The sequence below is a fragment of the Coregonus clupeaformis genome, chromosome 16 (genome assembly GCF_020615455.1).
Source record: "Coregonus clupeaformis isolate EN_2021a chromosome 16, ASM2061545v1, whole genome shotgun sequence".
In the NCBI taxonomy this organism is placed as follows: domain Eukaryota; kingdom Metazoa; phylum Chordata; class Actinopteri; order Salmoniformes; family Salmonidae; genus Coregonus; species Coregonus clupeaformis.
In genome coordinates, this window is record NC_059207.1 from 24,584,559 (window position 1) to 24,612,117 (window position 27,559).

General features: G+C 46.3%; 1 protein-coding gene across 1 annotated transcript in view; it reads right to left on the minus strand.

Moving 5' to 3' along the window:
* rasgrf2b (Ras protein-specific guanine nucleotide-releasing factor 2b) overlaps positions 1 to 27,559 on the minus strand; it is a 153,795-nt gene that overhangs the window by 64,984 nt on the left and 61,252 nt on the right. Inside the window, exons 13-17 of the mRNA XM_041900513.2 lie at positions 27,226 to 27,365; positions 26,706 to 26,788; positions 25,501 to 25,749; positions 21,896 to 22,133; positions 21,613 to 21,811 (exon numbers count right to left, since the gene is read on the minus strand). Coding sequence (XP_041756447.1) covers positions 21,613 to 21,811; positions 21,896 to 22,133; positions 25,501 to 25,749; positions 26,706 to 26,788; positions 27,226 to 27,365 — 909 coding nt within the window. The remainder of the gene's footprint in view (positions 1 to 21,612; positions 21,812 to 21,895; positions 22,134 to 25,500; positions 25,750 to 26,705; positions 26,789 to 27,225; positions 27,366 to 27,559) is intronic.

Genomic DNA, 27,559 nt, shown 5'->3' on the forward strand with positions numbered 1-27,559 from the left:
CCACAGTCAACACACATATATTTTACAGTAAGAATATAATGGAATATAACAGACAAAAATAGAAAGGATATTTTTACCAAATGGCTATTGCTGATCACCAGTAGCCTACTCACATTAGGAACTCATATGGAGCCATGGTTATTCCAGTAAAAAGTTATATTTTGAAACCGAGACCATCTGCGAATTGTTTGGCAAAAATAGGTTCATTAGAAACCTTGGAATCTGCTCTTTCTGATAGGGTATAGCAATTAAAACGTCTGGCCTGCATGGACTTCTGTGGGATGATATGGAAGAAGTGCTATTTGGTAAGCTCAGTTCCCTTCGTTGTCAATGCACTTCCCTTCGTTGTCAAAGCACCCTGCACTGAAAATCAGTCTCTTTATTCTCTATTTGACAATTTATAATATTGTCACCCATCAGACTATTGACAATTTAATATTGTCTTTAAGCCACATCTATTATTATTATACAGTGAGGGAAAAAAAGTATTTGATCCCCTGCTGATTTTGGACGTTTGCCCACTGACAAAGAAATGATCAGTCTATAATTTTAATGGTAGGTTTATTTGAACAGTGAGAGACAGAAAAACAACAACAAAATCCAGAAAAACGCATGTCAAAAATGTTATAAAATGATTAGCATTTTAATGAGGGAAATACGTATTTGACCCCCTCTCAATCAGAAAGATTTCTGGCTCCCAGGTGTCTTTTTTACAGGTAACGAGCTGAGATTAGGAGCACACTCTTAAAGGGAGTGCTCCTAATCTCAGTTTGTTACCTGTATAAAAGACACCTGTCCACAGAAGCAATCAATCAATCAGATGCCACACTCTCCACCATGGCCAAGACCAAAGAGCTCTCCAAGGATGTCAGGTACAAGATTGTAGACCTACATATGGCTGGAATGGGCTACAAGACTATCACCAAGCAGCTTGGTGAGAAGGTGACAACAGTTGGTGCCATTATTTGCAAATGGAAGAAACACAAAATAACTGTCATTCTCCCTCGGCCTGGGGCTCCATGCAAGATCTCACCTCGTGGAGTTGCAATGATCATAAGAACATTGAGGAATCAGCACAGAACTACACGGGAGGATCTTGTCAATGATCTCAAGGCAGCTGGGACCATAGTCACCAAGAAAACAATTGGTAACACACTACGCCGTGAAGGACTGAAATCCTGCAGCGCCCGCAAGGTCCCCCTGCTCAAGAAAGCACATAAACAGGGCCGTCTGAAGTTTGCCAATGTACATCTGAATGAGTCAGAGGAGAACTGGGTGAAAGTGTTGTGGTTAGATGAGACCAAAATGGAGCTCTTTGGCATCAACTCAACTCGCCGTGTTTGGAGGAGGAATGCTGCCTATGACCCCAAAAACACCATCCACACCGTCAAACATGGAGGTGGAAACATTATGCTTTGGGGGTGTTTTTCTGCTAAGGGGACAGGACAACTTCACCGCATCAAAGGGACGATGGACGGGGCCATGCACCGTCAAATCTTGGGTGAGAACCTCCTTCCCTCAGCCAGGGCATTGAAAATGTGTCGTGGATGGGTGTTCCAGCATGACAATGACCCAAAACACACGGCCAAGGCAACAAAGGACTGGCTCAAGAAGAAGCACATTAAGGTCCTGGAGTGGCCTAGCCAGTCTCCAGACCTTAATCCCATAGAACATCTGTGGAGGGAGCTGAATGTTTGAGTTGCCAAATGTCAGCCTCGAAACCTTAATGACTTGGAGAAGATCTGCAAAGAGGAGTGGAACAAAATCTCACCCAATATTTGACAGTACATGGCCCCATCCATCGTCCCTTTGATACGGTGAAGTTGTCCTGTCCCCTTAGCAGAAAAACACCCCCAAAGCATAATGTTTCCACCTCCATGTTTGACGGTGGGGATGGTGTTTTTGGGGTCATAGGCAGCATTCCTCCTCCTCCAAACACGGCGAGTTGAGTTGATGCCAAAGAGCTCCATTTTGGTCTCATCTGACCACAACACTTTCACCCAGTTCTCCTCTGACTCATTCAGATGTTCATTGGCAAACTTCAGACAGCCCTGTATATGTGCTTTCTTGAGCAGGGGGACCTTGCGGGCGCTGCAGGATTTCAGTCCTTTACGGCGTAGTGTGTTACATTTACATGTATATTTTAGTCATTTAGCAGACCAGTTGTTTTCTTGGTGACTATGGTCCCAGCTGCCTTGAGATCATTGACAAGATCCTCCCGTGTAGTTCTGGGCTGATTCCTCACCGTTCTCATGATCATTGCAACTCCACGAGGTGAGAGCTTGCATGGAGCCCCAGGCCGAGGGAGAATGACAGTTATTTTGTGTTTCTTCCATTTGCGAATAATCGCAAACAACTGTTGTCACCTTCTCACCAAGCTGCTTGGCGATGGTCTTGAAGCCCATTCCAGCCTTGTGTAGTTCTACAATATTGTACCTGACATCCTTGGAGAGCTCTTTGGTCTTGGCCATGGTGGAGAGTTTGGAATCTGATTGATTGATTGCTTCTGTGGACAGGTGTCTTTTATACAGGTAACAAACTGAGATTAGGAGCACTCCCTTTAAGAGTGTGCTCCTAATCCCAGCTCGTTACCTGTATAAAAGACACCTGGGAGCCAGAAATCTTTCTGATTGAGAGGGGGTCAAATACGTATTTCCCTCATTAAAATGCAAATCCATTTATAACATTTTTGACATGCGTTTTTCTGGATTTTTGTTGTTGTTATTCTGTCGCTCACTGTTCAAATAAACCTACCATTAAAATTAGACTGATCATTTCTTTGTCAGTGGGCAAACGTACAAAATCAGCAGGGTATCAAATACTTTTTTCCCTCACTGTATGTGTGAAATTAGTTTCAATATAGTTTAGGTGTAGTTTGGACGGGCCAGCTGGGCAGACAACGGTTGTCTTACAGTCAGAAAATACACTATTGTCTTATTTTAGTATTTACAGTCTATGCGCTTCTGGATCAATCAATACATTTTCTGACTGATTACAATTTACGTTTAGTGTCCTGAGGTTTCTATGGACCTATGTTAACATACAGTGGGGAGAAGAAGTATTTGATACACTGCCGATTTTGCAGGTTTTCCTACTTACAAAGCATGTAGAGGTCTGTAATTTTTATCATAGGTACACTTCAACTGTGAGAGACAGAATCGGAAAAAAAAAATCCAGAAAATCACATTGTATGATTTTTAAGTAATTCATTTGCATTTTATTGCATGACATAAGTATTTGATACATCTGAAAAGCAGCACTTAATATTTGGTACATAAACCTTTGTTTGTAATTACAGAGATCATACGGTTCCTGTAGGTCTTGACCAGGTTTGCACACACTGCAGCAGGGATTTTGGCCCACTCCTCCATACAGACCTTCTCCAGATCCTTCAGGTTTCGGGGCTGTCGCTGGGCAATACGGACTTTAAGCTCCCTCCTAAGATTTTCTATTGGGTTCAGGTCTGGAGACTGGCTAGGCCACTCCAGGACCTTGAGATGCTTCTTACGGAGCCACTCCTTAGTTGCCCTGGCTGTGTGTTTCGGGTCGTTGTCATGCTGGAAGACCCAGCCACGACCCATCTTCAATGCTCTTACTGAGGGAAGGAGGTTGTTGGCCAAGATCTCGTGATACATGGCCCCATCCATCCTCCCCTCAATACGGTGCAGTCGTCCTGTCCCCTTTGCAGAGAAGCATCCCCAAAGAATGATGTTTCCACCTCCATGCTTCACGGGTTGGGATGGTGTTCTTGGGGTTGTACTCATCCTTCTTCTTCCTCCAAACACGGCGAGTGGAGTTTAGACCAAAAAGCTCTATTTTTGTCTCATCAGACCACATGACCTTCTCCCATTCCTCCTCTGGATCATCCAGATGGTCATTGGCAAACTTCAGACGGGCCTGGACATGCGCTGGCTTGAGCAGGGGGACCTTGCGTGCGCTGCAGGATTTTAATCCATGACGGCGTAGTGTGTTACTAATGGTTTTCTTTGAGACTGTGGTCCCAGCTCTCTTCAGGTCATTGACCAGGTCCTGCCGTGTAGTTCTGGGCTGATCCCTCACCTTCCTCATGATCATTGATGCCCCACGAGGTGAGATCTTGCATGGAGCCCCAGACCGAGGGTGATTGACCGTCATATTGAACGTATTCCATTTTCTAATAATTGCGCCAACAGTTGTTGCCTTCTCACCAAGCTGCTTGCCTATTGTCCTGTAGCCCATCCCAGCCTTGTGCAGGTCTACAATTTTATCCCTGATGTCCTTACACAGCTCTCTGGTCTTGGCCATTGTGGAGAGGTTGGAGTCTGTTTGATTGAGTGTGTGGACAGGTGTCTTTTATACAGGTAACGAGTTCAAACAGGTGCAGTTAATACAGGTAATGAGTGGAGAACAGGAGGGCTTCTTAAAGAAAAACTAACAGGTCTGTGAGAGCCGGAATTCCTACTGGTTGGTAGGTGATCAAATACTTATGTCATGCAATAAAATGCAAATTAATTACTTAAAAATCATACAATGTGATTTTCTGGATTTTTGTTTTAGATTCTGTCTCTCACAGTTGAAGTGTACCTATGATAAATATTACAGACCTCTACATGCTTTGTAAGTAGGAAAACCTGCAAAATCGGCAGTGTATCAAATACTTGTTCTCCCCACTGTAATAAATGCATTCATTTAGCAATTTATTATTAATTATGAAATATTTACACAATTTAAATATCAACGACCGTCATGGCCATTCTAGTAGTTATGAAATTCCGGGTCACCGAGTGTTAAAAGCTTCACTTATCAATTTTTTCTCAGTAAAGATGCTAGACCTTGACACAACTTGCTTAGGCAGGGAGGAAGATGAAGATACATTTCCACACTTCAGTGCATTAACTCTTTTCCAAAATTTAGACGGATCACCAGCAGAGTCTGAGATAGCACTTAGAAAGTAGCATGATTTAGCTTTCTTAATTGAGGATGTGTATCTATTTCTCAATTGGCTGAAAAGCTGCCAATCAGCTACAGAGTCAGTTTTTCGAGCCTTGGTCCTGATTTCTCATCATAACAAGATCTGAAAGTTCTATAGAGAACCAAGGATTTGTTATTTTTTTTTACTCTAAGGCATTTAAATGGAGCATGCTTGTCTGCCAAAGGGATAAAAATAGATTAGAACAATTCTAGAGCTAATTCAGGCATGCAGGTCACATAGAAATGTGATTTTATAGATCTTTCATTCTCATTGAAAGCACGTATAAGAAGCGGTAGATCTGTTCTATGTGAGCTATTTCTATGCTTCCCGTTCTTAAGTTTAGTTTTTGCGTCTTTTACTCGGTTTTGTAGACCAGTTTCAAACAGCTGAAAATACAATATTTTTGGTTTTCGAAAATATATTTCACAGCAGTTTAGATGGTACAATGATTCTCTACACAATGACTGCTTGTTTTGTCACATAAACTGAAATTAGGCGAACTATTCTAATTTTACTAACCAGGAATTGTCAGAGTGATTTCTGCATAGTGCATCTGTGGTCAGTTCATCCAGTGCTATTATTTACAAATGTAAATACCATGAATATGGATACCACCAATGTTTTCAAATCTCTTTGTCACGGATTCAGCCGAGGCTGCCCCTCCTCCTTGCTCGGGCAGGCTTCGGCGTTCGTCGTCACCGGAGTACTAGCTGCTACCGATCCATGTATCTATGTTCGACTTGTTTTGTCTTTATTGGTCACACCTGTTTTCCATTATGTAGTTATGTCTCCCCTATTTAACCCCCTGTCACACTGTGCGTTGTGTGTGTTTGTTCATGTTTCGGCTGTCGTTAGTGTGCGGATTTGTTCCCTCCCTGCATGGAGGTTGTTGTTCTTTCTTTTACCTTCGAGTAAACTACACCTTCTGATTAGCTCTGTGTCCTTCGCCTGACTTCGCCTACCGCATTACACTGACGCCTTGACACTCTTAGAGGGCTGTTACACATAAATATGTGAAGTTTAATGTCAAATATGGTTGCATGACACAAGCCCTGGTATTCTGGTTCTCACTGAGATTTGGCTAAGTGATGTGCTAGACACCTTGCTTAAGCTGATTTGCTTGATCCTTTCTTGCTGCAGCTTTCTGCTACCCTGATTGTGGAATCATTGACCATTTTTTAACCTGCCAATTATCTTGGGTGATATCCCCAGTGTTTGGAAGGCGGCCCATGTGCTCCCTCTCCACAAAGGTTTGATCAATTTTCAGTTTAGATCTTTCCTAGAAATGTATTCCAAGTTTTCATCAATCTGGTTTCAGGCCAAGCCATAGCACCTTCTCTTCTGTATCCTTGGTTTTAAATTATGTGTTAAATTGTATGGTTTTAATGATGTGCTGCCCTCTTCATTGACCTGTCAAAAGCTTTTGACACTGTTGACCACTCTTTATAAATTCAAAGATTGTCTTCAGAAGTGCCTAGATCTGGCGTCATGTAATTGGTTTAAAGATTACATGACAAACAGGACACAATGTTAATTTTTTGATGGTGTTAAGTCAGGGATCCTTAATATTACGAAAGGTGTCCCACAGGGGTCGATTTTAGGTCCAGTACTTTTTACTGTCTATAAAAACAATAATTGTCTATCTGCAAATTGTTTTACATTCACTATTGCGTATGCTGTTGCCTCCACGGTTGACCCGGCACTTTCGGAGCTATAATCTACCTTTATTGCTTTGCAGAAAGCCTTTGTTGAACTGAAATTGGTACTTAATGTAGATAAAAACATTTTAAAATGTATGTGATGATTTATGCATATGTACAGTACATTGGATGGTGCCCACAACCCCACTTATAAATATCTGGGCATCTGGATTGAAGAATAGCTATCTTTTACAAAGCATATTGATGAGTTAGTTAAGAAGTTGAGAATAAAAATGGGCTTCATGCCTCTACGCTAAATAACAGAAAGCAGATAATTCAGTCAACATTCCTGCTGGTTCTAGACTATGGCGATACAATCTACACTGAGTGTACAAAACATTAGGAGCACCTTCATAATATTGAGTTGCACCCCATTTGTCCATCAGAACAGCCTCAATTAATCTGGGCATGTACTACAAGATGTCGAAAGCATTCCACAGGGATGCTGGCCCATGTTGACTCCAATGCTTCCCACAGTTGTGTCAAGTTGGCTGGATGTCCTTTGGGTGGTGGACCATTCTTGATACACATGGGAAACTGTTGAGCATGAAAAACCCAGCAGCGTTTCAGCTTCTTGACACACTCAAACCTATGTGCCTGAAACCTACTACCATAACCCATTCAAAGTGTCACACCCTGGCTCTGGGGACTCTATATGTTGAGCCAGGGTGTGTAGATTCTATGTGTTTATGTTCTGTGTGGGAGTTCTAGTTGTGGTATTTCTATGTTGGCCAGAGTGGCTCCCAATCAGAGGCAACGAGTGTCAGCTGTTGCTGGTTGTCTCTGATTGGGAGCCATATTTAAACAGTCTGTTTCCCTTAGTGTTTGTGGGATCTTGTTCCGTTTGGTTTGTTCCGTGTTGGTTGTTAACCTAGGACGTCACGTCATCGTTTTGTTGTTTTGTTTGTTCTTATTATCACTAAAGATAATAAAGATTAAATATGTTCGTTCATCACGCTGCGCCTTGGTCTACTCAGTTCAACTATCGTGACAGAAGATCCCACCATACCAGGACCAAGCAGCGTGTCCAGGAGCAGGCAGCCTGGACGTGGAAGCAGATAATGGACGGGCAGGGGTCCTGGACCTGGGAGGATATCCAGGCCGGGATGGATCGCCGTCCATGGAGTGAGATGGTAGAGGCGCGACGGAGAGAGGAGCAACGGCGTCAACAGTGTCGTCGTCGGACGGACGAGAGGCAACCCCAAAAAATTTTTAGGGGGGGCATACGGCATGGGCGACGGGGCAGCAGGAGGCAGCTACAGGGCGTAGTAGGAGGTTAGGTGAGGAGGCCACCAGGTTAAGGGGGATATTGGCACAGAGGGAGCAGGAGTTAGTGGTGCAGAGGGTTGAGCTATTGGAGGCGATAAGGGAGAAGGTGAGAATTGAGGCACGGCAAGAGGAACTCGGTAGGCAGCTGAGGGAGCGGAGGGTTATGACGAAACCCAGACCCGCTCCTCACACCAAGCAAGTGGTGTGCGTCACCAGTCCGGTCCGGCCCGTTCCTGCTCCCCGCACTAAGTGGATGGTGCGCGTCGCCAGCCCGGCCCGGCCTGTTCCTGTTCCTCGCACCAAGCCTAAGGTGTGCGTCGCCAGCCCGGCCCGGCCTGTTCCTGCTCCTCGCACCAAGCCTATGGTGTGCGTCGCCAGCCCGGCTCGGCCTGTTCCTGCTCCTCGCACCAAGCCTACGGTGCGCGTCGCCAGCCCAGCCCGGCCTGTTCCTGCTCCTCGCACCAAGCCTACGGTGCGCGTCGCCAGCCCAGCCCGGCCTGTTCCTGCTCCTCGCACCAAGCCTACGGTGTGCGTCGCCAGCCCGGCCCGGCCTGTTCCTGCTCCTCGCACCAAGCCTACGGTGCGCGTCGCCAGCCCGGCCCGGCCTGTTCCTGCCCCTCGCACCAAACCTACGGGGCGCGTCGCCAGCCCGGCCCGGCCTGTTCCTGCCACTTGCACCAAAGCTACGGTGCGCGTCGCCAGCCCGGCCCGGCCTGTTCCTGCTCCACGCACCAAGCCTACGGTGCGCGTCGCCAGCCCGGCCCGGCCTGTTCCTGCTCCACGCACCAAGCCTACGGTGCGCGTCGCCAGCCCGGCCCGGCCTGTTCCTGCCCCTCGCACCAAGTCTACGGTGCGCGTCGCCAGCCCGGCCCGGCCTGTTCCTGCCACTCGCACCAAGCCTACGGTGCGCGTCGCCAGCCCGGCCCGGCCTGTTCCTGCCACTCGCACCAAGTCTACGGTGCGCGTCGCCAGCCCGGCCCGGCCTGTTCCTGCCACTCGCACCAAGCCTACGGTGCGCGTCGCCAGCCCGGCCCGGCCTGTTCCTGCCACTCGCACCAAGTCTACGGTGCGCTGCCGCCAGCCCGGCCCGGCCTGTTCCTGCCACTCACACCAAGCCAGGGGTGCGAGTCGTCAGCCCGGTAAGGCCCGTTCCTGCTCCACGCACCAAGCCAGGGGTGCGCATCGTCAGCCCGGTACGGCCCGTTCCGGCTCCACGCACCAAGCCAGGGGTGCGCATCGTCAGCCCGGTCCGGCCCGTTCCTGCTCCACGCACCAAGCCAGGGGTGCGCATCGTCAGCCCGGTCCGGCCCGTTGCTGCTCCACGTACCAAGCCTGGGGTGCGCATCGTCAGCCCGGTCCGTCCGTTCCTGCTCCACGCACCGAGCCAGGGGTGCGCGTCGTCAGTCCGGCACAACCGTGCCTGGGTCACCGGTGCCTGGTCAGGTACCGGTCAGCTGCTCCACACCGGAGCTTAAGCAATCCGCTCCTACGATGTCCAGTCCAGCTCCAGCCAGCGGGGCCAGACCGGACCAGGGGCGCTACGGGGGGATTATTGGAGGGTGGTGGGCAAGCCCGGAGCCGGAACCGCCTCCGAGGAGGAATGCCCACCCAGCCCTCCCCTGTTTGGCTCATGTTGAGGCGCGGTCGCAGTCCGCGCCTTTGGGGGGGGGGTACTGTCACACCCTGGCTCTGGGGACTCTATATGTTGAGCCAGGGTGTGTAGATTCTATGTGTTTATGTTCTGTGTGGGAGTTCTAGTTGTTGTATTTCTATGTTGGCCAGAGTGGCTCCCAATCAGAGGCAACGAGTGTCAGCTGTTGCTGGTTGTCTCTGATTGGGAGCCATATTTAAACAGTCTGTTTCCCTTAGTGTTTGTGGGATCTTGTTCCGTGTTGGTTGTTAACCTAGGACATCACGTCATCGTTTTGTTGTTTTGTTTGTTCTTATTATCACTAAAGATAATAAAGATTAAATATGTTCGTTCATCACGCTGCGCCTTGGTCTACTCAGTTCAACGATCGTGACACAAAGGCAATTCAATGTTTTGTCTTTCCCATTCACCCTCTGAATGGCACACATACACAATCCATGTCTCAATTGCTTCAAGGCAACAAAAAAGAAATCATTCTTTAACCTGTCTCCTCCCCTTCATCTACATTGAAGTGGATTAAACAGGTGATATCAATAAGGGATTTGTATTTATTAGGGATCCCCATTAGCTGCTGCCCTGTTCTGAACCAATTGCAATTTTCCTAAGTCCCTCTTTGTGGCACCTGACCACACGACTGAACAGTAGTCTACGTGCGACAAAACTAGGGCCTGTAGGCCCTGCCTTGTTGATAGCGTTGTTAAAAAGGCAGAACAGCTCTTTATTATGGACAGACTTCTCCCCATCTTAGTTACTGTTGTATCAATATGTTTTGACCATGACAGTTTGCAATCCAGCGTTACTCCAAGCAGTGCAGTCACCTCAACTTGCTCAATTTCCACATTATTCATTACGATATGTAGTTGAGGTTTAGGGTTTAGGGAATGATTTGTCCCAAATATAATGCTTTTAGTTTTGGAAATATTTAGGACTACCTTATTCCTTGCCACCCATTCTGAACTAACTGCAGCTCTTTGTTAAGTGTTGCAGTCATTTCAGTTGCTGTAGTAGCTGACGTGTATAGTGTTGAGTCATCTGCATACATAGACACACTTGCTTTACTCAAAGTCAGAGGCATATCGTTAGTAAATATTGAAAAAAAGGGGCCTAAACAGCTACCCTGGGAATTCCTGATTCTACCTGGATTATGTTGGATAGGCTTCCATTAAAGAACACCCTCTGTGTTCTGTTAGACAAGTAACTCTTTATCCACAATATAGCAGGGGGTGTAAAACCATAACACAGACGTTTTTCCAGCAGCAGACTATGATCGATAATGTGAAAAGCCACACTGAAGTCTAACAAAACAGCCCCAACAATCTTATTATCACCAATTTCTCTCAGCCAATCATCAGTCATTCCCTATAAGCATGCTGAAAGTCTGATGTCAATTTGTTTACTGTAAAATAGCATTGTATCTGTCACACCCTGATCTGTTTCACCTGTCTTTGTGATTGTCTCCACCCCCTTCCAGGTGTTGCCCATCTTCCCCATGATCCCCAGTGTATTTAGGAAAGAAATTCCACAAATGTACTTTTAAGAAGGCACACCTGGATGTTTGTTCCTGACGCTGTCCGCTCCACGCTCCTGGAGTGGGCCCACTCCTCCAGGCTTGCCTGCCACCCGGACTCCCGTCGGACCCTGGCCTTTGTGCGGCAACGCTTTTGGTGGTCTACCATGATTCCTGACGTCTTCGCGTTCATCGCCCCCTGCACGGTCTGTGCACAGAACAAGACTCCTCGGCAAGCTCCGGCTGGTCTCCTCCAACCTCTGCCTGTTCTTCACCGTCCCTGGTCTCACATAGCCCTGGACTTTGTCACGGGTCTTCCCCCGTCTGATGGCAACACCACCATCCTAACAGTTGTGGACCGATTTTCAAAAGCCGCCTACTTCATTCCTCTCCCCAAGCTACCCTCCGCCTAAGAGACGGCCCAGCTCATGGTGCAGCACTTCCAGTGGACATGGTCTCCGATCGGGGCCCTCAGTTCTCGTCCCAGTTCTGGAAGGCGTTCCGCACACTCATTGGGTAGTCAACCAGCCTGTCCTCCGGTTTCCACTCTCAGTCCAATGGCCAGTCGGAGCGAGCCAACCAAGACCTGGAGACGACTCTCCACTGCCTGGTCTCCGCCAACCCTACCACCTGGAGCCAGCAACTAGTGTGGGTTAAATACGCCCGCAACACCCTTCCCTGCTCTGCCACGTGTCTTTCGCCCTTTAAGTGTTCCCTGGGTTAATAGCCCCCGCTCTTCCCGGAGCAAGAGGAAGAGGTCGGCATACCCTCTGCCCAGATGTTTGTCCACCGCTATCGTCGTACCTGGAGGAGAGCCCAGTCGGCTCTTCTCAAGACCACCTCCAGGTATCGACGACAAGCGGACCGCCACCGGACCCCAGCTACCCGGTATCGTCTCGGCCAGAAGGTATGGCTGTCCACCCGAGATCTGCCCCTCCGGGCGGAGTCCCGCAAACTTTCCTGCCGGTTTATTGGTACAAGATCATTAGCCCCTCTGCTGTTAATCTTCTATTGCCCCGTACCCTCCGTATACATCCCACTTTTCATGTGTCTAGGATTAAACCCATGTCTCACAACCCTTTGTCTCCTGTTACCTGTGTTCTCTGTTTGTCTGTTGCCAGTTCGTTTTGTTTCGTCAAGACTACCAGTGTTTTTCCCCTTGCTCCTGTCTTTCTCAAGTTCCTGTTTTCTAGTTTTCCCGGTTTTGACCATTCTGCCTGCCCTGACCCTGAGCCTGCCTGACATTCTGTACCTTGTCACACCACCCTGGATTATTGACCTCTGCGTGGCCTGACCCTAAATAAAAACGTGCTTGGTGATAACTCAATCATATTGGTGTTAAAAAGAAAAAGAAAAATAACACCTTTGGTAGGTTAGCAATTATATTGCACATTTGTGGAATCATATATTGTACATCTTACCATAGAAGAAAGTGCTTAATCTCATCATAACTTCTCAATTAAGAAACATGCCGTTCTGTTCCTTTTGGACTCTGATCTGGATTACTGACCTCTGCCTGCCCTTGACCTGTCTTTTGCCTGACCCCTGTTTTTGTAATAAACTTTTGTTACTCCGACGCTGTCTGCATCTGGGTCTTCTCCTGAAACGTGATAGTAAACTTCTGGAAAAAATGGTGTTTGACCAGATACTAAGGGTTGGTAACAGGCTGATTGGTCAGCTATTTTAGCCAGTAAAGGGGGCTTTACTGTTCTTGGGTAGCATAATTACTTTTGCTTCCCTCCAGGCCTGAGGGCACACACTTTCTAGTAGGCTTAAATTGAAAATATGGCAAATAGGAGTGGCAATATCGTCCGCTATTATCCTCAGTAATTTTCCATTCAGATTGTCAGACCCCGGTGGATTGTCATTGTTGATAAACAACAATAACTTTGTCACCTCTTCCCCAGTCATTTTACGGAACTCAAAAGTTCAATGCTTGTCTTTCATAATTTGTCAGTATTTGTTGCTGGCATGTAATGCCTAAGTTTGCTTATCTTGCCAATGAAAAAGTAATTAAAGTAGTTGGCAATATCAGTGGGTTTTGTGATGAATGAGCCATCGGATTCAATGAATGATGGAGCCGAGTTTGCCTTTTTCCCCAAAATTTAAATAAAGGTGCTCCAAAGCTTTTTACTATCATTCTTTATATCATTTATTTTTGTTTCATTGTATTGTTTATTTTTTATGTTTATTTAGTTTGACATGATTTCTTAATTCACAGTATGTTTGCCAATCGATGGTGTCACGTCTCCCTCCGAAGCTGCCTCATCTCCTTGTTCGGACAGGTTTTGGCGTTCGTCGTCACCGGCCTTCTAGCCACTGCCGCTCCTCTTTTCATCATTCCATTTGTTTTGTCTTGTTTTTCACACACACCTGGTATATATCCCCTCATCAGTCTCTGTATAATTATTCCCTCTGTTCCCCCCATGTCTTTGTATGTTATTGTTCCACGTGGAGGTGTTGCTAGCTCGTGTTGAGCTGTATGTTACTTTTATTGCCGGGATATGCACCCGTGTGTTTTGTTTTCCCAGTACGCATTTAAGTCGCACTGTATTTGGTTTACGCATTGCTGTGGACTGCTGTATTGGCCAAATAACACTATTCTTTGATTCACACCTCCTGCGCCTGGCTCCGTCCTACTCATCGTGTTACAGAATAACACTCCCAAACAGCATGGAGTCAGCAGGAGCAGGGAATATGCCTGGAGTCATTAAGCGGGTCCGGGAGCATTCCACCATGTTAGCCAGCTTGGGCGAAGCAATGGATCGGGTTCTCCAGGCCGTCCAGCTGAGCGACCGGATCCAGCCACCCACACACCAGCAACCAGGGGTATTCACCTGTCTCTACCGAGGGAATTCGACGGGACAGCTGCCCGCTGCCAGGGTTTCCTCATGCAGCAGGACCTCTACTTCAACACCATCAGCCCTGCTCCATCGGATCGGGAGAAGGTGTCCGCCCTCGTCTCCTGCCTCTCGGGGAAAGCCCTGGAGTGGGCCAACGTGGTCTGGAGTGAAGGAGAAGACGCGTTGGACAGCTACAGAGAGTTCACTCGCCTCTTCCGTGCAGTTTGATCAACCCCCCGAAGAGAGGCGGGCGAGCATCTGTTCCATCTGAGGCAGGGGACGAGGACCGCGCAAAACTTTGCCCTGGAGTTTAGAACCCTAGCATTTTCGGATATAAGTTTCTAATTTAGTGAGGAAGTCATTTTTATTGCAAGTTAAAGCGTACTGTTAGTTAGCTAGAAAACATTAGCTTGCTGGCTCGCTAGCTAATGTTATGTGTATGATCTGTGTAGTAATATTATTTGAATCAGAAACCATTTGCATTGCTAGTTATAGCCTAATGTTAGCTAGCTAACATTGAACCTAGTTTGTTAGCTTTAGCTACCTGCATATTCATATTACAGCTATGACTATGTTTGTATTGGTAGTAGTATGAGTTGGGATTATGCCAGTTCATTGTTTAGCTAGCTAGCTACCTAGCTAGCTACATGTTGTGATGTCACGAGAGGCTACACAGCTTTCAGCGGGATTGCTCAAGTAGTGCAAGGAGACCAGGTTCAACCAAAACAAGGATTTTATTAACGGTCTTGGGAAACTAACGAAAGTATAACACAATACTGTTCTCTGGTGGCTCTTAAGGGTTAACAGTTCAGGGATGTCTCTTCCACATCCAAAATCATAACTCTCCCTCGCTCAAATAACTTTTCCCCAGTCTTACTGTCTTCCACGTTGCAGCGAGTGGCCAACCCAGCAAAACGTCCTTCCAAATGTCCCACACGTATTTCCACAGGTGCATATATCCAAAGGTGAGTATTTCCCAAAGGTAAGTATCTCCAAATCCTTATATTCCTCATGGAAGTGGACGTGCAGCACTCTTGTCCTCCAGAGAGCCCAGGTTGGAGACTGTGTCTCTTCACTTCCCAAACCTTCAGCTCATCAGCTCCTCATTTGTTTCAGCTGCGTGGGAAGATTGGCCATAGAGGGGTGGAGTTCCCGACCATACCAGCAGATGGAGCCATAGCTGTCTGGGTTTGCAGCCACCTCAGGGGGATGTAACGTCCCTCCAGGACACAGCCTCTCGTGACATCACACATCCCCCTCCTCGGGACCGACGTCCTCGTCGGGGTAAAGGCAGCGAAGAAGGCATCACGCCGGGAGAGGGCGTCCGCATTGCCGTGGTGCTTGCCAGACTGCTCTCTCTTCAACTCCTCCAACTCTAGGACCAGGGACTCAGCCTCCTGTTGTCTCTCCTTGAGTTTCTTACTGAACGCATCAGCCTTGGTTTTAGCAGAGTTTAGCTTCTGTTGAGCAGCTTTCAGTTCCTTCTCTCTCTCTGCCTCCGCATTCTTCATCTTGTTCTCCAACACCTTGTACTTCTCCTCTGCCTTCTTCTGGACCTCCTTACTACTGCGCAGGGTCTCCTCACACTCCTCGATGGTCCTGCGCAGCCTCTCCAGCTCCTCCTGTTGCTTAGGGAAGGAGCTCTGTTGGAGTTTAGCCTGGAGGATATCTAACTCTTCTGTCTTCATGTCTAACTGTTGCTTTAACAAACGATACCTCTCAGCGGTCCCCCTCCAGACCAGACAGTTCTTTGTCCAGATTCTGTAGCTCCGTCTCTGTGTCGGTCTGGGCACCTGCCATCCCTATCAGAGCCCGGGCGGGAGTGAGTAACTCGGAGGATTGCACCGGAGCCTTCCCAGGATGAGTCTTGCCTCTCCGTTTCCGAGGTACTCGGGTTATCCTCTCCTGAGACTCTCTCCAGAGTGGGTAAAAGGCTGGGCAGTCTCGTCCAATTAGGACAGGGACGGGGAGGGAATCAACCACCCCCGCCGTCGTGTGTATGGTTCCCCGTGTGCTGGTCATTGTAAGTTCAGTAATGGGGTATTCTCTGGTGTCCCCATGGACACAGGAAACTGGGAGGACTTTCCCCGGGGTCAGACACGTTGGGCCCACCAAATCCTTACGCACCAGGGTGGCCCGGCTACCAGAATCCAGTAAGGCCTCCACATCATGGTGAGTCACAGTTACCGGGCAGGTGGGGGGTCGATCTGGGCCGCCATCTACGACTCCCAAGAGCGAGGCAACACGGTGTGTGGGTGCTGAGCTGGAGGACTCCGCAGTGGGCATAGGTTCATCGGCTGGTTTCCCACACTGCCAGGAGATATGTCCCATCTCCCCACACCGGTAACACTGTCGAGTTTCCCCCTCCTGGTGTACTCTTCTTGGACCCACCTGGTTTCTGGCTCCCCCTGGAGCCGGGATAAGTCCTGACGTGGCTGGGTTCGAGACCTTGGGGTCCTTTGGACGGGTTCTTTTCATTTGTGGTGGGGCCGCACTCCTGGGGTCTTTTCGGGAAGCATTCAGCATCTCCGCTGTGGCCTGGTACTTTTCCACAGCTTCCACGGTCAGATCAGCCGTGGTCAAGGCCTGTTGACTGATGAACCGTTTTGCCTCATAAGGCAGGGCGCGTAGGTAACGATCCACCACAACGGCCTCCACCACCGCCGCTGCTGTATTCCTCTGCGGATCCAGCCATTTCCTTGCGATTCGGACAAGTTCATGCATCTGCGCCCGAGGAGGTTGGTCTGGTTGGAAGGTCCAGCTGTGAAAGCGCTGGGCCATACCAAACTTTGTGAGTCCATATCTGCTGAGGATCTCAGACTTCAGGGCATCATAGTCAGTAACCTGGTCAGGGCCCAGGTCCCGGACAGCATTCAGCGCTTCCCCGGTTAGAAAGGGGGCTAACAGACCAACCCACTGTTGCTTGGGCCAGGCTTCCCTAGTGGCCGTGGCCTCAAATGCATGCAGGTATGCCTCAATGTCATCGGTAGCTCCCATCTTAGATATAAAGTCACTTGCCTTTATTGGGCGGGTATTTTGGACCACCCTCTGTCTCTGCAACTGCAATTCCTCTGCCTTCAGAAGGTTGGCTTTCTTTTGCTCCTCCAAGAGAGCCACGTTTGTTTGCATCTGGGCTTGCTGGCCAGCAACAAGGGGCTTTCAATATGTCCTCCATTTCAGTCGGCGGGGAGCCTACGGCCAGCTTGGAAAACTGGGTGATCAAACCTTCGGTATCCTCCTCTGACATGCACTATTAACGCTTGAGCGTGCCCGTATTCTCCACCATCTGTGATGTCACGAGAGGCTACACAGCTTTCAGCGGGATTGCTCAAGTAGTGCAAGGAGACCAGGTTCAACCAAAACAAGGATTTTATTAACGGTCTTGGGAAACTAACGAAAGTATAACACAATACTGTTCTCTGGTGGCTCTTAAGGGTTAACAGTTCAGGGATGTCTCTTCCACATCCAAAATCATAACTCTCCCTCGCTCAAATAACTTTTCCCCAGTCTTACTGTCTTCCACGTTGCAGCGAGTGGCCAACCCAGCAAAACGTCCTTCCAAATGTCCCACACGTATTTCCACAGGTGCATATATCCAAAGGTGAGTATTTCCCAAAGGTAAGTATCTCCAAATCCTTATATTCCTCATGGAAGTGGACGTGCAGCACTCTTGTCCTCCAGAGAGCCCAGGTTGGAGACTGTGTCTCTTCACTTCCCAAACCTTCAGCTCATCAGCTCCTCATTTGTTTCAGCTGCGTGGGAAGATTGGCCATAGAGGGGTGGAGTTCCCGACCATACCAGCAGATGGAGCCATAGCTGTCTGGGTTTGCAGCCACCTCAGGGGGATGTAACGTCCCTCCAGGACACAGCCTCTCGTGACATCACAATGTCTAAACAAAAGACTCCACTTCGGCCGGATTATAACATGACCCATCAAGTTAGCCAGGTGTGTCTGGGGGTGATTACGGCCATCTATTGTATTTCATGAACATGTGTATATGTCTAGGTCTAGACAATAGTGACCTATCCACTTAGCTAGATGTGGCAGGGGGGAGGGTTATAGCATTTCCTTCACATGACATCATCTAATTGATAAAATATTTATAAAATATTTTCATCTGGACACTTTCTGTTTTTGATATTGCTACTATCAAGTAACCATTTCACTGTACAATTTACACCTTCTGTATCCTGTGCATGTGACAAATAAATGTAGATTTTATTTGAGCGTGTGTTTACCACATGGCCTCACGTGAATTCTTAAAGAGATGGGTGGGGTTAAGGCTTAAGAGGGTGTGAAAGATGCTGAATGGGTATAGACAAAGAAGAGCTCTCCAGTAGGTGTACCTAAACATTCAAGGGCCATTTTCTCAAAAGTGGGGTTACAAGTTTATCAACTTTCAAAGCAGAATTACTTCCCCATTGTTCCTCAACTGCAGTGTATGATATTCCAGTCTACACTTTTATCCAATGTAAAAAACACAATTTCAAATTGTGCTACATAAGACCAAATCGAGGCGGTCGGTCACAAATACTAAACTTTTGACTACTTCATTTATAAGAATCTTTAGGGCTGTGAATAATTTTGACCCCTACTCTTTTCAGATGTATTTATTTATTACTTGTTAAACAAAATCTCTTCCTCTGCAATTGTATTAGAATAAAATAATATAATTTCAACAAGAAAAAATAGCATAAAATAGAGCTTAGTATTTTAATTATTTATTTTATACAGTCATTATTGCTAATATTTATGAAGGGTATCAATAATTTTCGGACCCCACTGCTTCTGTTTTACCATTTAGAAATTGTATTTATTTAACCAGGTTAGTCTCGTTGCGATAAAAATATTTCTTTTTCAAGAGAGAAAGAAAAGCACTTTATGTATCTAGTCCACCCATGTGATGAAGTCTTAAGAATTTCGACAAATTCACTTATAGTGTATCAAAGTAGTCAAAAGTGTAGTATTTGGTCCCATATTCCTCGTATGCAATGACTCTACAAACTCGTTGGATGCATTTGCAGTTTGTTTTGGTTGTGTTTTGGGTTATGTTTAGCCCAATAGTAACTGAATCTCAAATATCTAAAATGCTGGAGTATAGAGCCAAATGAAGACATTTTAGCTTCACTGTCCAAACACACATGTAGGGGAGTAAATACATGTATTTATTTTAAGAACTCAGCCAGGGTGTCAACTCACTGTTGAGAGTTAGAATGGTAGAATACAAAAGGCGGTTTAATTAATTAAAAATGAAAAGCTGAAATGTCTTGAGTCAATAAAGGGGTTGAATACTTGTTGACTCAAGACATTTCAGCTTTTCATTTTTAAGTATTCAACCCCTTTATTATGGCAAGCCTAAATAAGTTCAGGAGTAAAACAAGTCACATAATGTTTAACAAGTGATTAACAAGTCACATAATATGTTGCATGGACTCTGTGTACAATAATAGTGTTTATCATGATTTTTGAATGACTGCCTCATCTCTGCACCCCACACATACAATTATCTGTAAGGTCCCTCAGTCGAGCAGTGAATTTCAAATACAGATTCCACCACAAAGACCAGGGAGGTTTTCCAATGCCTCGCAAAGAAGAGCACCTATTGGTAGATGGGTAAAAAAAAAGCAGACATTGAATATCCCTTTGGGCATGGTGAAGTTATTAATTACACTTTGGATGGTGTATCAATACACCCAGTCACTACCAAGATACAGGCGTCCTTCCTAACTCAGTTGCCGGAGAGGAAGGAAACCGCTCAGGAATTTCACCATGAGGCCAATGGTGACTTTAAAACAGTAACATCATGTTATGGGTATGCTTGTAATCATTAAGGACTGGGTTCAGTCTGCTTTCCACCAGACACTGGGAGATGAATTCACCTTTCAGCAGAACGATAACCTAAAACACAAGGCCAAATCTACACTGGAGTTTCTTACCAAGAAGACAGTGAATGTTCCTGAGTGGGCGAGTTAGTTTTCACTTAAATCTACTTGAAAGTCTATGGCAAGACCTGAACATGGTTGTCTAGCAATGATCAACAAATAATTTGACAGAGCTTGAAGAATTTTGAAAAGAATAATGGGCAAATGTTGCACAATCCAAGTGTGGAAAGCTCTTAGAGACCTACACAGAAAAACAGCTTTAATCGCTGCCAAAGGTGCTTGAAGTATTGACTCAGGGGTGTAATACTTATGTAAAATAGATATTTCTGTATTTCATTTTCAATAAATTTGCAAAAATGGGGGGTTAGGGGGTATTGTGTGAGAAAATAAAATATATTTAATCCATTTTGAATTCAGGCTGCAACACAACAAAATGTGGAATAAGTCAAGGGGTATGAATACTTTCTGAAGGCACTGTATGTCAGTCACTGACAGTCACTCAATTAGCCCATTTACATTTCTTTGTGGGGGATTGCTAGGTAAGGTAGTCTAGCAAGCTATCTAAACCTTGTAGTAATCATGGCCAAATTACCGAATGGGCACACGCCCAGGGGTCCTAACCTGATTTTGTTAAACACTCTCACTCAGATATCATATGAAAATGGCATAAGTCATGTCAAATCTGTAGAATTGCAGAAGATTTGCTTTGTGTGTGTGTGTGTATTTGTGTGTGTTTGTGCGGGAGGGCCTGTCTGTGTGCATTCGTGAGTGTGTGTGTCTGTGTGTAGGTTCGTGCCTGTCTGTGTAGCACTTGGTTGACATAGAGCTATAATCAAAATGTCCACCCCCATCCTTTATCTCTGAATCCAAAGTCAAACATTGGTATTAGTGTGGCGTCCTCACACTGCAACACACATAGACACTGTAGAGGGAACAGGAACACTAATTTCAGTTTGAACTCAACAGAGGTCAAAATCTACTTTATCAGTTTTACGCATAGTAAACATTTACATTTTAGTCATTTAGCAGATGCTCTTATCCAGAGCGACTTACAGTTAGTGAGTGCATACATTTTCATACTTGCCCCCCGTGGGAAACGAACCCACAACCCTGGCGTTGCAAGCGCCATGCTCTACCAACTGAGCTACATGGGACAACTTCTAAAAACAACTGCTAGTAACAACCACAGTTGTTGTAAAAAAATCAATTCATTCATCCATTCACACTCTAGTCTGCTTGTACTGTATGCATGAGTCCATTGGAGCAGGCTGAGAATGAACAGTGTTTCACCAAGTGAGTCTCTCTCATATGGACATATGCCCTGGTATGACACAGAGATAGAAAGAGAGACAGAGAAACAGAGAGCGAGAGAGAGAGAAGGCAACTGTCAAATAAGCCATTAGTAGGAACACCAGCAGGCTGTCCTTTCTCTTCCTCCCTTATCTCTCTCTCTCTCTCTCTCTCCCTCTCTCTTTCAAGCATCTGTTTTGTTAGCAGTCACATTGGCGTGCGTTTCATTCAATTAACCCCTGGGCCACAGGTGGTTCTCTATCACTGACCCTCCGTTCTGGGGCTGAAACAGCCAGGGGGAAAGGTCATAAAACACTCACTCTCTCACTCTCACTCTCTCTCTCTCGTTCTCTCAGACAGACAGACATACGGATTGACAGACAGCCAGACCACAGGCCCTAGCAGGTTGACTGCTGTAGTCTACACTTGTAAATAAACTGACTAAATGCCTGTAATGCTCAGGGAATCCAGTTAGTGTGTGCATCTGTGCTGCATGTGTGTGTTTAGATAGCCCTTACCTCTGCGGATGCTGCGTCTCAGTTTTCCACAGAAGGCGTCAACACGAGGCAGCTCCTGCCCTTCTGTAGTGGGGGAGGGACTCTGTTCGGGGTAGGACAGGGGGAGAAAGGGGGGAAGGGGGGCCTGATCTTGGGGGGTCTTGTTGCCACCTGGAGGGGGCGAGGAGGAGGTGGGAGGGGGAGAAGTGGTAGTGGGGGTCTGGGGGGTAGAGTTTTGGGGGGTGGAGGGGTGAGAGGTAGGGGTGTGGAATGTCAGGGTTTGGGTTGAGGTTGGACTACTGACAGCGGACTGAGAGAAGGAGGAGGGGATAGAGTTGATGTTAGTAAGGTCCAGCCCCCCCACCCTAGCACTGATGGGGGAATGCAGAGAGAGTTTGCGTGTGCGGACAGGAGAGGAGGTGCGGGAGGAGATGGAGAGAGGAGGAGGACCGGAGAACTTGCGGCAGAGACGGGGGGACTTGTCATTGGTGTGATCACCACTTCGGTTGTTCTGATTGGTGGCAAAGAACAATTCCAAAGACCTGAGAGAGACAGAGAGAGAGAGAGAGAGAGAGAGAGAGAGAGAGAGAGAGAGAGAGAGAGAGATGACATTTGCATTGAGTCATTGTGAGGAAAGCATACATCAATACATTGACTGTTTTGAGACAGGAGATGCTATTATCATCATGCCAGGGTGAACAGAACCATCAGAACTACAGATAGATCTATAACTCAGCCTGGGTGGAAAATGGGAAAATAGGTTACATGAAAGACCATGCAAAGAGGTTGAAGAAATGAGTGAGAGTAGTGCTGAGCGATTAGAGCTTTTTGAAGTCGGTTCGGTTTCGGTTCGATTATTAAAAATAATCAAGATTGTCGATTTTTGAAACATGAAATGCACTATGCATTTTGTGGGTTGAATGCTGTAACAACACAGAATAAAAAATAAAAAAAAAGTCCCATAATGATAGTGACTGCTCATGACTGCTTATCACTTATTAACCATCCGTTATTCACATTACTTTACTTTAATAAAATATTTCAGTTGTGTATATTACATTTGTTTTATTTAATGTATTTTATTTCATTCCAAGTCATCTCATCTCTATAGAGCTGCTACCTATGCTGTCTGACAAAATCATTATTTTAGTAGTTCTTTAAAGTAAATAAGGCATACTTACTTTTAAGACTGCTGAATACCAATACCTCAAGAAGCAACTGCTCTCTATGTATCCCCTCTTGATCGCATATTCTTCTGTCTCTTATGTAGCAGGCGCAAAAGAAACACAGACCGGACAAGCAGGCGCACAATGGATTATTGTTATTGTAGTTAATTATCACGTTTTCTTCACTAAACTATGTAGAACATTGGCCTGTTGGAAACTACAACTCCCTGCTACATCGCACAGTTCGGGCATGATCTGATTTACCTCTAGAGAAACTGCAGCGAAATTTACACATTGAGCTCACAGAAAAAAATGAACAAAATGGAATCAAAATAATTGAACCAACGTCAGTCAATAAGTTCTTTAAAAACCAAAAGACAACCAACATTTCTGTTAATCGCTCAGCACTAAGTGACAGAGAGAGAACGAGAGAGAGAGAGAGAGGGTTAGCAAGACAAGAGGAGGGAGTGAGAAAGAGCCCAGTGGTCTTTTACAGACGGAAGATGCTAGAGGGAGGGAGAAAGAGAACTAAGGACAGAGATGTTGAGCGAAGGACACGGACAGGGTCTTCTCTAAAAGGTGCAGTGAAAAGATGCTAAAGTGAGGAAAGATGAGAAAGAGCGAGAGAGAGGGGAGAAGAGGAGAGAACACAAGTGAGAGGCAAAGAGAGAGGTACTTGGATGGGTCCAGGGACAAAAAGAGAAAGAGCAAGGGTTAAAGCAGAGGGGGGAGAGAGAGGCAGGTTGTGTTACTTGGACTGATCCAGGGCTATCTTCCTGATCTTCAGGCTGTAGTCAGGACAGATGGACGTGATGGACAGGCGGTCAAATGAGTGGTACTGTACCCTGTGGAGGGGGGATGGAGAGGAAAGGGGTATAACGGATGGAGGGGTGAGAGAAGGGGATGGGTGAGGGGTGATCGGGTGAGGATAGGAGGGGATGAAGGGGTGAGAAGAGGGGATGGGTGAGGGGGGATGAAGGTAATGGGGTGTGGATGGGAAAGGTGGAGGATAGAGGAGTGAAGGTGTGGACAACATCTACATTTATTTATATATAATTGACAATGATCACAGGACCAAATCCTTTTCATGTTGAAAACTGTACGTGTGAATGCTGTCATTTCTTCGGATGGGGCCACAGTGTCTCCGGACCGCTCCTGTCTCAGCCTCCAGTATTTATGCTGCAGTAGTTTATGTGTCGGGGGGCTGGGGTTAGTTGGTTATACCTGGAGTACTTCTCCTGTCTTATCCAGTGTCCTGTGTGAATTTAAGTATGCTCTCTCTAATTCTCTCGTTCTCTCTTTCTCTCTGAGAACCTGAGCCCTAGGACCATACGTCAGGACTACCGGGCATGCTGACACCTTGCTGTCCCCAGTCCGCCTGGCCTTGCTGCTATTCCAGTTTCAACTGTTCTGCCTGCGGTTACGAAACCCCTACCTGTCCCAGACCTGCTGTTTTCAACTCTTAATGATCGGCTATGAAAAGCCAACTGAGAGACCTGAGCCCTAGGACCATACGTCGGGACTACCGGCCGTGGTGACTCCTTGCTGTCCCCAGTCCGCCTGGCCTTGCTGCTATTCCAGTTTCAACTGTTCTGCCTGCGGTTATGGAACCCCTACCTGTCCCAGACCTGCTGTTTTCAACTCTTAATGATCGGCTATGAAAAGCCAACTGAGATTTATTCCTGATTATTATTTGACCATGCTTGTCACTTATGAACATTTTTGAACATCTTGGCATGGTTCTGTTATAATCTCCACCCGGCACAGCCAGAAGAGGACTGGCCACCCCTCATAGCCTGGTTCCTCTCTAGGTTTCTTCCTAGGTTTTGGCCTTTCTAGGGAGTTTTTCCTAGCCACCGTGCTTCTACACCTGCATTACTAGCTGTTTGGGGTTTTAGGCTGGGTTTCTGTACAGCACTTCGAGATATTAGCTGATGTACGAAGGGCTATATAAAATAAAATTGATTGATTGATTGTCATTATTCTCTGGGGTGAAGTTTCCCCTATGTCAGTTTAGGCTGCTGAGAGGAGGAAGGCTCATAATAATGGCTGTAACGGCACAAATGGAATGGAATCAAACATATGGAAACCATGTGTTTGATGTATTTGATACCATTCCACTGATTCCGCTCCAGCCATTACCACGAGATCCGTCCTCCCCAATTAAGGTGCCAACAACCTCCTGTGCCCTAGGTACAGATCTAGGATCAGCTTCCCCTCCCCCAATACTAACCTTAACCATTAGTGGGGAAAATACAAAACTGACAAAAGATCAGTGTCTAGGAGCAACTTCACACTACAACCTGTTATATACTGTAGGTGTGTGTGTTTGTGGGTTTCTGCTGTTCTTTCTGGTCTATGTTCTCTGGAAATGAGGTCATACAGGAGTTAGCCTGGAGTTAGCCCACACACACCTGCTCTGGACACATGAAAAGGATAGGAAAAGATGCACAGCTTTTCCAGTTGAAAGGGTCATTAGGTCTGGGCAGGAAAATGCATACACACACACAAAACACCGTCTGACATATAAGTCTTTGCCAAATGATTTTTTTTTCAAGCATCTGTTTTGCTAGCAGTCACAAAACACCAATAAAACTGGCTAGAGAGAATAACAGGAGGAATAATGAGGTGAGAGTTTAGAGAAAACTCAACCCTCTGTAACATGAAAATGTGTGTATGTGTGTTCGCGTCTGTGCACGCTTGTCCGTGAATGTGTGCATGTTTTCTCTCTCTTGTGTATTACCTGACAGGTATAGAGGTGAAAGGTTTCTTGTAGATGTCAGCCAGTTTATCCATGACCACGGCAGCGGTAGTGAAGATGCGGTAGGTGTGGAGGAAGGTGTTGAGGAAGTCGATGGAGAGGAAGCGCAAGTCCGTCAGCCTTTCCAGCAGCCGCTCCACGCTGGCGTAGCGAATCTGGGGGACCTTGCAGGAGTTGAGCGTCTTGCTGAAGCAAATGTCAACATCATCTTTATGGAGGCGCATATCAGATCTGATGGACACACACACACACACACACACACACACACACACACACACACACACAAGCAAGCACTGGTGATCTAATCAGTGGGTTGCTAGGATTACTCACACAGAAGTTTTAAGCATGGATAAACACTTAAAGATGCTGTAAGTCATGTCAGAAGCTAGCAGATTAATTACTTACCGACAACAGCTGCAAATTCCAATACAACTACATCACATTATGAAATTCACTTTCCTTGCTTTGTCTAACAACACTATAAATCAATCAATCAAAGGAGTTTTGTGGGTCAGAATGCAGTATTTATTTTGTTTCATAGCACAAACGTTTGCTAGCATGTTTTTCACACTGGCTTTAGCCACAGAGGGGGCAGGCCGGCCCTGGCAAGTGCAGGGGGGTTGCCTAGCCACACACCCCTCGGATGGAGTCAACATCTGCATTGCGCGACAAATTCCCATGATTTGTGAATCTGTTCAGACCCAACAGCTAGCGCGACAGCTAAAATGGCTTTGAAAAAATAAGATTTCAGCTAATAGGGAGAAGCATCTAACAAAATAACCACATTATGGAATTCACTAATCATAAACTATTTACATATAATATAACTTTCGGTACATTTGTGGACAAAATTCTTACTTAGCCTTTAAATGTCCAAAGAAAATAGCCAAGAAATCTGCATAAAAAAATAAATAAACAACACCACCAACTAAGGAGGTTCAGTCAAAAAAGCAGTGGCTTTTACAATAGCTGTGTTAAATACGGCAGTGTTCCTCACTCCTGGGCCTGGAGGAGGTGCAGGCTTTTGTTTCAGCCCAGCACTAACAAACCTGATCAACTATTCATTAATAGTGTGAGTGGTATATTCAGGTATGTTAGTTCTGGGCTGGAACTAAGCCATACACACTGGAGAAAAAGCATGTATGACAGACACACACATGTGTTAAAGTGTATGTGGGGGCGCTTACTTGATCATGTGAGGCACGGTGACTTTGGAGTTCTCCTCGAATACGCTAGTCATCAAACCATTACAGCGGATATTATCGATACACTAGAGAGAGAGGGAAAGGGAGAGTGAGGAGGGGGAGAGTGAGGAGGGGGAGAGTGTCAGTGCAGGTAAGTGCAGCGAAAGATCAATCTAAGCCTCATAATCTGATATAAAAGCAACATTCTAACTAACATGTATCAAAACCCTAAAGAAAAATCTATATTATTATTAAAGCTTTTCCTTTTACCTAATCTTTTTTTAGAATCAAGCAAAGCCTCAGATGAGGTGCAGTGTGTGTGTGTGTATGTAGGGGGGCACACTGGGTTAAAGGGGAGGAGCCAAGCACAACCCAGAGTTTGACCCCTGGGGAACCAACCACCCTGTTTACTCACTGCTAAGCCTCATGGGAAACCCAGAGGGAAACACTGTGCTGTTTGTGGACTTTTTTTATTCGGTTTTTATTCCAAGAAAAAAAGAAAGAGAGAGAGAGAGTTAGTTACCTGGCTGATGTCGCTGGTCCAGGCAGCTTTCTCCTGTCGTGAGGGAGCCAACAAGACTACAGTGAAGGAGGGAGAGTCAGATGGCTCGATGATCAGCTTAAAGTCCAACTGACCGAATACCTGACCACCACTGGACTTCGCTAGAGAGAGGGAAGGGGAGAGGGAGAAAGAAAATTAGAAGGATGGGTCACCTATGGTGACAATGTATTTTGGTGTGACACGAGATAAAGATGATACATGAATAAGGTAAAAGCTGGTCCACTTCATTTACCCCTGTAGTGTGTGTGTGTGTGTGTGTGTGTGGGTGTTTGTGTCACTCAAAGGTCCTTCCCTG